The sequence below is a fragment of the Oncorhynchus clarkii genome, chromosome 10 (assembly GCF_045791955.1).
Source record: "Oncorhynchus clarkii lewisi isolate Uvic-CL-2024 chromosome 10, UVic_Ocla_1.0, whole genome shotgun sequence".
Lineage (NCBI taxonomy): Eukaryota > Metazoa > Chordata > Actinopteri > Salmoniformes > Salmonidae > Oncorhynchus > Oncorhynchus clarkii.
Genome location: NC_092156.1, coordinates 47,386,173 through 47,396,131, shown reverse-complemented (window position 1 = coordinate 47,396,131; position 9,959 = coordinate 47,386,173). Strand labels below are relative to the sequence as shown.

Below are 9,959 nucleotides of genomic sequence, written 5' to 3'. Positions count from 1 at the left end.
TTGTAAAGTTGGAAAATTAGTGTATATATCATTCCTATAGGGAGAATAGTGTACAATAGTTGGTTATGCCCTTGTCTATTGCCTGCACTAACCATGGGACTGTATGATGACACGGTCAAGTATTGCGCCGTGTGTCGAGTTCAAACTGTTCCGGCTTGGTTTGCATTGGGTTACATTGGGTCCATAACAATTGAAATAGCCTACATGTTTTTATATATTATGAACTGTTACAAATTATCCTCGGCAACAACGAAACGGACGTGACAGCGTTTACAGAAGAAGCAAATGAAGGTAAACGAAAGAATGGAATTAAATGGAATGATAATGTAGGCTATACCAACTGAAGGGAACTAACAGTAGATTGGAAGTTGAATATGTGTGGTTATTAGTCATACTGATATGTGTAGTTATTGGTCTATACTGATAGTGGCTAATATTTAACATGTTACTAATTGGAAAAAGAGAAAGTCAGGGTAGCCTATAATTAAGACATTCGAGAGTGCCCATCCCTGCAAATGAAAAGGCCTTACGATTTAACTTATGCATAATGGCACAGCATTTCATAAACTTTACTGTGGGGAAGTTGATATGTTGATACACTACCATTCAAAAGATTGGATTTGTCACTTAGAAATGTCTTTGTTTTTGAAAGAAAAGCACATGTTTTGTCCATTAAAAAAAAACATAAAATTGATCAGAAATACAGTGCAGACATTGTTAATGTTGTAAATGACTATTGTAGCCGGAAAGGCAGATTTTTTAAAGGAATATCTACATAGGTGTACAGAGGCCCATTACCAGCAACCATTCCTCCTGTGTTCCAATGGCACTTTGTGTTAGCTAATCCAAGTTTATAATTTTAAAAGGCTAATTGATCATTAGAAAACCGTTTTGCAAATATGTTAGCACAGCTGAAAACTGTTGAGTTGATCAAAGAAGCAATAAAACCTGCCTTCTTTAGACTAGTTGAGGATCTGGAGCATCAGCATTTGTGGGTTTGAATACAGGCTCAAAATGGCCAGAAACAAATAACTTTCTTCGGAAACTCGTCAGTCTATTCTTGTTCTGAGAAATGAAGGCTATTCCATGCAAGAAATTGCCAAGAAACTGAAGATCACGTACAACGCTGTGTACTACTCACTTCACAGAACGGTGGAAACTGTCTCTAACCAGAATAGAAAGAGGAGTGGGTGGCAACTGAGCAAGAGGACAAGTGCATTAGTGTCTAGTTTGAGAAACAGACGCCTCACAAGTCATCAACTGGCAGCTTCATTAAATAGTACCCGCAAAACACCAGTCTCAACGTCAACAGTGAAGAGGTGACTCCGGGATGCTGGCCTTCTTGGCAGAGTTCCTCTGTCCAGTGTCTGTGTTTTTTTAAGCATCTTAATCTTTTCTTTTTATTGGCCAGTCTGAGATATGTATTTTTATTTGGCGAGCTTCCCGGAGTCGCCTCTTCACTGTTGACGTTGAGACTGGTGTTTAGCTCTTTTCCAGTTGTAAATTACAGTGCATGGAGAATGTTATTATTTCTATAGAAAAAAATGATCTGTAAATGCATTTTCCCATTTGGAACTGGTAGGTTCACTAGATGTTATTCATGGTTTCCTCGTGGGTAAAGGTAGTGGAACTATTAGGGAATTAAATCAAGATTAGAATACGGTCTGCGTTGACACATCTCCGCCTCACCTTCATATATTCAATCTTCATCCCGAATGAATAGCAGGTGAATAGCATGCTATCCTCATGCTTAAGATCAGAATCCACATAGAGAGAAACGTGCATAAAAATGTAATTACGGGGCCTCCCGAGTGGCACAGAAGGCTAAGGCACTGAATCGCAGTGCAAGAGGTGTCACTACACACCCGGGTTTAATCCCGAGCTGTATCACAACTGGCCGTGATCGGGAGTCCCATAGGGCAGCGCACAATTGGCCCAGCGTTGTCCGGGTTAGGGGAGGGTTTGGCCAGGGGGGGCTTTACTTGGCTCACTGCGCTCTAGTGACTCATTGTAGCGGGCCCAGGGCCTGCAGGCTGACTTCGGTCGTCAGTTGAATGGTGTTTCCTCCGACACATTGGTGCAGCTGGTTTCTGGGTTAACCAGGCGGGTGTTAAGAAGCGCGGTTTGGTGGTTCATGTTTTGGAGGACGCATTGCTCGACCTTCGCCTCCCGAGCCCTTTGGGGAGTTGCAGCAATGAGACAAGATTGAAATTGGGGAGAAAAAAAGGGGTGAAATACAAAACAATACATTGAATTACGTTCCATTTAAGAGCGCTTAACTCGGGTCGGAATCCACCCTTTAACAAGAAAGATAATCTAGTGCCTTTATCAGAGTCAACACACCTATATTTTTGCTTTAAAAATTTAAAATCTCCTCTCAGCCTGGTGAATATTAGGAGATTACCGACGCCGGAGATGAGAAGCAGGTACGGGGAGTTGAACATTTAATGTAGGTGAGACATGGAACAGGACAAGAACAGCGTCAGAACCAGGTAACAAATGACATACGAACATTAATGCAGCAGCGGTGAACAGAGCTGGGGAACCGACAAATATAGAGGAGGTAATAAACAGGTGATAGAGTCCAGGTGAGTCCAATAAATCGCTGATGCGTGTGACGAGGGAAGGCAGGTGCGCGTAATGATGGTGGCAGGAGTGCGTAATACAGGGCAGCCTGGCGCCCTCGAACGCCAGGGGGGAAGAGCGGGAGCAGGCGTGAAAGTACCCCCCCCCCCCCCACTCTAGGGGCACCACCCGGCATCCCACCTGGGCGAGCCTGACGGGCCGGCCGAGGCACAGACGCTGGACAAGCCGGCTGGGCGTAAAATCCCAGCGAACCGGCAGAGGTGTGGGAGCCTGGCGACCCATCTGAGGCGTGAAAGTCTGTCGATCCTGCTGCGGCATGGGAGACCGATGACCCGGCTGAGGCGTAGCAGCCTGACGAGCCAGCTGGGCATAAAAACCTGACGATCCGGCTGAGACCTGACGCGGGATGGCCGCCTGCCAAGTCAATCGGGGCAAGGAAACCTCTCGAGCCAGCTAGGGCGTGGGAGCCTGACGAGCTGGCTTAGGCACCCCTGGTTCCATCGGCGGCGGGCCCCGGATCCGATGTCACCACCAACCGGAAAGCAAGCACTCACCCGAAGCTTCGTTTGCTGGCTGCTGCATTCTGTAAGGACCGACGCCGGAGATGAGAAGCAGGTACGTAATGCAGGGCGGGAGCAGGCGTGACAGAGATGAGTGATAAAATTGTAAATGCTCCTCTTTGCTCCATGGAAAATGTGTAGAATTGCAGGAAATTAGCTTTAAAACAGCTACATTTGATCTTTTCCCCATGACAAAATGTGTAAAATTGCAGGAAGTTAGCTGCTTTTTTTTGGCCCACCCAAATTTTTGCTGGTACTGAATCACTGGTATTATATAACAGATGTTGCTGAAGTTGTGAAATTGTGTAGCATAACTTCAATGTGAACTGCACTCCAAGTTTCAAACTATACAAAGATAAATGATTCAGTGTTGCCAAATCAGTGAAATAAACCATTCTATTAGACAAGTTAGTAGAAGTTATTTATTTAGTTATGATTAAGTTTGAATAAATGAGTTGTGTTTTTTTGGTCATGTGTTCATCAACACCAGGTAGGGGAAGCTCAAACTGCCGAATGGATATATGCATGGCTTTGACAAAAAAAAGAATCAAGAGGTGAAATTGTAAAAAAACACATTTTAAAAAAGGAGAAGGAAAAAGAGAGATTAAAGGGATTCCATGCTCGATAAGATCTGCAGAGTTGGCCTGCAGGAAGTGATCTCATACAGTTCAAGTTCTCTATTTGTTTGCATTGAAACTCCAGCCAGTGGAGCAGGCCAATCTGATACACATCTGAAACTTCTTGATCAGATTCTCTTACATAATATACAGACATGCATAGAGGAGCAGACCTAAGTGTTGTTTCCCTACCACTATGTCAAAAGACACATTGGTCATTCCAAAAATGAAGATGAATTGATGACAAAAATAATCTGTGGAGTACCTGAAGGTAATGTACCTGAAATAACCTAGAAAACAAATTCATCCAGATATCAACAGCAGGAAGACTCATTCCTCTATATTTGTAGCACTCTAAAGCCCTCAGCATGGTACTGTATCTAGCCTACTAGCATTATGGAAAACACGATCAGGTAGCCATCTGGAAGGATATTATCCTGAACCAAAATTGTTTGACTTGGAAAAGACCAGTAAGATATTGGACTGTTTGAAATATACTGTATTTTGCCCCTGGGATGGTCAAAAAAAAGCAAGACTGTCACGCCCTGACCTTAGAGAGTCTTTTTATGTCTCTATTTGGTTTGGTCAGGGTGTGATTTGGGTGGGCATTCTATGTTCTGATTTTCTATGTTTTTGTAGGTCTATATTTTTGGCTGGGTATGGTTCTGAATCAGGGACAGCTGTCTATTATTGTCTCTGATTGGGAATCATACTTAGGCAGCCTTTTCCCTTTGGTCATTGTGGGAAGTTATCTTTGTTAGCTTCACGGTCGTTTTTGTTATTTCTTGTTTTGTTGGCGACATTTGAACTATTAGAAGGAAAATTCACGCTCACCACGCTGCGCTTGGGTCCACTTCTTCCCATGACGGTCGTGACAAAGCCAGGCTACCTGCCGTGACAGTGATGCAGTAGTGGGCCCTAAAGTATCAGAAACAAAAGGTATACTTAATTTACCCACTATAATAGAATAGATTCAGAGAACAATAACAGCCATTGCTTGAACTGTGACTGTTGGATGACCTGTACAATGGTAGAGTTCCTACTTGTATTGGGAAAGCCGCAATTAACTTCCTTGCTCTTTTTCATCTTGACCCTAAAAAGCCCTGCACACGAAAAAAGTACTTGTCTGCATACTCTTCCATTTCCCTCCGATTTTGTAAACCTGCGTAGTCGCACATCTTGGTCCAATCATCTAACACTCTACCGATGTCATAATGAATTTTGTCCCCCCTGTCTTTTCACATTTTCAGGCGCCGTGTGCCGAGGATGAACTGTGTGCCGAGGATGTACTGTATTCATATATAATGAATAAATCCAGCCACGTATAAACTCTCTAAACGTCACAGACAACAGACCTTTAAAAAAAAGACCAGATGTTTACAAGAAGCTGGACATGGAATTCAGTACCCGTGATGGAGTGTCTCACGGTTGAATATACATCAGAAACAGAATGGAGGGAAAAAAAATTCTAAACGACTAGACTATAGAAGTAATCAGTCCCTGGGGCAAAAACAAGGATTTATCTGAGTCGCCACTCTTCATCTGTCTGAAAAACTGGGATAGTGAAACAGTTTCCATTATTGTGGATGGAGCTGAAGTGGTTGATGTGGTTGGTAGCAGGGTTGCGAGAAATTCCATTAAAGTTATGAAAACCATATGGCACAAGGGAAAACCACCGTCCAGCACAGCAGCCCCCCTCCTCCACACACTCAGTCATTACCCGCCCCCTCTTCCAAAAACATACAATCCTTTTTCCTTTACGTACCCTCCTTCTTTCTTTCTTCCCTCCCTCCCCCCTCTTTTCTTTCTCCTGCAGATCAGTTAGAATGCTGCTAACAACGCAGAGGTAGACAAGCAGGGAGCTCAGGAGAAGGCCTCGGATTAAATAACTCTGACTAATAACAGAAGTGTTTTGTTCGGGAGAAGTGGTCGAACATTGAAACAAGGCTGAAATAAACTTTTTTTTATTTATTTTTTACTTGGAGAGAGGTCTAGGGAGGTGGGAAAAAAGACAGTGGTACAGATGGGGAAGATGATCTGTGCCTTGCGCTCCTTTGCTCTTCTGTGGGCCTGCTGGCTTCCCTGGACTCTGGGACAAGAGCTGCAGGAGCAAGATGCTCTCTGCGCTGCAGGTGGCTGTTACACCGTCTATTTCCAACGCAAGACTTTTCGGGAGTCAGCAAGGTTCTGCAGGGACAAAGGTGGTTCCCTGGCAACCCTAAAGAGTTCTGAGGAGGTGGCTGTGGTCCATGAGCTCCTGTCGTCTGTGGAGCAACGGGGACCACGGGCCAGGGTCAGACTGTGGATGGGGCTCCATCGCCAGCCCAGGCAGTGCTCTGCCACACGCCCACTCAGGGGATTCCAATGGATCACAGGTGAACAGGACACGCAGTACACCAACTGGCTGAGGGCGGACTCACCTAGTACCTGTGCCGCGCCCCGCTGTGTTGTCATGAGTGTCAACACTGCTGCTGACACCCGGGAGCAGCACGACAACTTCAAGTGGCTGGATGGCTCCTGTTCGCTGACTGTGGATGGATTCATGTGTCACTACACCTACCGGGGGATGTGCCCTTCTCTGAAGAGTGAGGGAGGCGGACCTGCTCTGTATACCACCCCTTTCAGCCTGCTCAGCACCATCCTCACTCACATTCCCTTTGGCTCAGTGGCCACCCTTCCCTGCCCAGATAATGAAGACAGCTTAGGAGACCAGTCTGTTCTTTGCATGCTGAGGGAAGACGGGAGTGTGGGCTGGTCAAAGGATTCCCCCCTCTGCTCTGATGGCCTCCAGGACTGGTGTGAAGAAGAAAATGGTGGCTGTGAACATTTCTGTCAGAATGCTGAAACACAGTATTACTGTGAGTGTTCTGACGGCTTCACACTGGCAGAGGATGGCCAGACCTGCCAGCCGAACCATTCCTGTAGCAATGCCAACTGTGAGTTTGATTGTGAGGAGACCGCTAAGGGATTCCGCTGCAAATGTCCAAACGGATACCTGCTGGCACCTGATGGACGCAACTGCCTGGATGTGGATGAGTGTCTCCGGGCCCCCTGCCTTCATATATGCGCCAATGCTCCTGGGACATTCGAGTGCCACTGTAACCAGGGCTACGAGCCCGATGAAGATGGCGAGTGTGTGGATGTTGACGAATGCAACGATTCCAGTCGCTGTGAACACCGATGTGAGAACGCACCCGGTTCCTTTGCCTGCCACTGCCGCCAAGGCTACACTGAGCTGCCCGACGATCCAGGCTTCTGCCAGGACGTGGATGAGTGCCAGACCTCCGCCAGCTGCCACCAGAAGTGTCTCAACTATTTGGGTGGGTTTGAGTGCTATTGTGAGGCAGGGTATGAGCTGCAGTCAGACCAGACCTGCATGGCTATTCCAGAAGGCCATGAACAGTATTTATCAACAACCACCTCGTCCTACCAAACCTGGGTTACAGACCAAGACTGGGTTACAGACCCCACACGTTTGGAGTGGCTGACAGAGCAGACAGTCCTTGAGAGGCTTCCGACTGACCTGGGCTGGTTTACAGAGGCCCCGCAGGAGGAGACAACATCTACACCGGTTCCTCGCAGGCCGTCGGGTGGCCATAACTCAAACTGGGGTGTTCTCGCACGGAGAAAGCCCGCTCGGAACACTGTCACACCCTCGCCCAGCTCCTCCTCGCAAGAAAATGATGACACTCAAAGCCAAGCAGGTGATCCCTCAGTGGTGTCCAGGGTTAGTGACAGACACCGCCCAGCAGTCCAGAATGACAAGGGAGCTGGAAGAGTGGTAGAAACCCCAGACATAGACTCTGACGCTAAGGCCACCACCACCCCGCTCAGAGTCCCACCTCCAGCCCAAACAGTGTTTGCATCAGGGGCCCAGTGGCCTGAGAGTAAAGGCAAAAGGAAGCATGACAAGAGCTGGCTACTAGTAGCACTCCTGGTGCCCCTGTGTGTTTTCATTGTGGTGATGCTGGCTCTAGGCATTGTGTACTGCACTAGCTGTGCTGTAGAACAAAACAAGAGCATCACTGACTGTTACCGCTGGATCGGCACCTCCAAGTCAGAGGGGGAAAACAAGGCGAAATCTCGTGCTTGACCATTAGAGGTGACACTGTCTTTTTAGTGAATAGTTCTGAAAGAGGGGGGTGAATAGGGGACAGGGTTGAATAAAAGGACACCGACAGGATCCAGACCACCCATCTGATGGCCTCTGCCGCCACCACTTGTGAAACTGGACCCCTGCAATACTCCCGTGGAACATCCCAGCGTCTCTGAAGTCCATGTAGGAAGAATGCTTATTTTTGGTGCTCCAAAAATCACTACCACGTGAATGAAGCTGTGTTTTTTTTTTTTTTTTTTGACGTTGTAAAGATCTGATAAATGGTCATGAGGACAGGGGGATATGACGTCGTCGAGAGGAAGTGGATCCTATTTCACTGCTGGTGCTTTTTTTTGCCCACCGTCAGAAAATGTCTTAAGTAATTGTTAATTCAACAGGTGATAAAGTTAACGGCATTATGTGGTGTAGACCTCGTCGTTGAGGCTGCTCATAATAAACAGAATAAACTTCAGAGTACTAATTTAAGAAACCCAGATGAGAAACAATCCCATCACATGAATTGTGTGGAGGTGAAAAGAAATGCTCCAATTATATAATATTTGGATATGTTGCCGTTTGTGATGTTTACCCACGTGTGTTAGTCAGGCCTAATCAAATTGCATCCTTCTAGATGCACTGAATATGCATTGGATTTGAATAAAGTCAATAAACCATTGTTGTTTTGTTTGATTGATGTACCTCATACCGTGAAATTATTAGGAATATTGTGTAATTTAGACTATCCCAACAGCCTAGTCGTGGTTAGAGTGATGGACTACCAACAGAGAGGTTTCAAATTCAAATCTCTGAGCTGACAGTCGGTCTTCCCCTGAACAGGCAGTTAACCCACTGTTCCTAGGCCGTCATTGAAAATAAGAATTTCTTCTTAACTGACTTGCCTAGTTAAATAAAGGTTAAAAAAAAAAACAGCAAGAGAAATTCGTATTTTTATCTGCCTGTTTTTGCCTTTAATTGGGAAACAGCGCCCCCATGCGGTAGGGCCTAGGCCTATCTTTGTAAAAGATCGTAGTAGATTTACAACTGTATCCCTTTCACTAACCAAACATGTGGGGTTCGCTTCTCCTTAAGTTAAGACTCTATCTATTAGGTCAGAACACATCATAATCATCAGGACTTTTACTCAGCCTATAGTAAGTGATCATGCTATAATTGCTTATATCCATCTACTTATTTTTCCTAATTTTGGTAACACTTCCTATGAATACCCTCTTTATAATGCAGTTGAGTAGAGTATAGTTCAGTACAGTACAGCAAAATAGAGTATAGTTCAGTACAGTACAATATATGTTACTGTATACTGTCCTCTACTCCAGTGTGCTCTACTGTACTAAATTCTACTGTACAGTACAGTACGGTACTTTATTGTACTGACCTATACTCTTCTCTAATTGTCTTTACTGTGTACTACACTCTACTGTACTATACTGTAATGTGCTGTCTAAACCAAATGTTTGAAGCAGGCGTTTATGATTGGTTCAGAATTGGACGGACTATATTTCAAATACTTTTCAACGTCCATGGATATCCGGTGTTGGTCAGTGCTCAGCGGGTGAGAGGGCACTTACATTGAATGGACACACGACAGAAAGAGAAAGAACACACTGAGCATAACAGTAGGCCAGTGGAGGGAGGACAGTAGCAGGTGACCCAACTGTGGTTTGTGACATCTATGATTTCCCATTGTAGCCAATTCAATTGCAGTCATTCTGTTACAGATTTTTTGGGTCATTCTGTTACCAATTTCGTAACAGAATGACGCATTTGAATCAATATGTAATAAACCAAATTGTTAGCAGCAAAAACACTATAGCTAATTGATAGGCCTACCTTCACTTGTTACTTCTGTGAACTTGCATTATCCTCCCTCCTCATGAGGGAGAGAAATTAGAAAATATCCTAAAGATATGTGGGTTTTTGGTAACAGAATGACAAGACACTCGTCAATGTTTCTTAAACTTACAGAAGGCAAATCATTTCTGCTAAACTAAACAGTGCTGTGCTGGAGACCAGCTAAAGCGAGACAGATTCAAGACCAAGACTGGGAGGGGGAGAATGTGTCCGAAACAAGGCGAGACCAGA

General features: G+C 45.3%; 1 protein-coding gene across 1 annotated transcript; it reads left to right on the top strand.

The window, feature by feature from the left end:
• The first annotated feature begins 5,583 nt into the window (after positions 1-5,583).
• LOC139418658 (endosialin-like) lies at positions 5,584-8,535 on the top strand. The gene has a single exon (XM_071168277.1). It carries the CDS (start codon positions 5,787-5,789, stop codon positions 7,854-7,856), a length of 2,070 nt encoding a protein of 689 aa, XP_071024378.1. The 5' UTR covers positions 5,584-5,786; the 3' UTR covers positions 7,857-8,535.
• Positions 8,536-9,959: the final 1,424 nt, after the last annotated feature.

Coding starts and splice junctions, on each gene's coding strand:
- LOC139418658 (XM_071168277.1), top strand. CDS start 5,787: ATGGGGAAGATGATCTGTGCCTTGCGCTCCTTTGCTCTTCTGTGGGCC.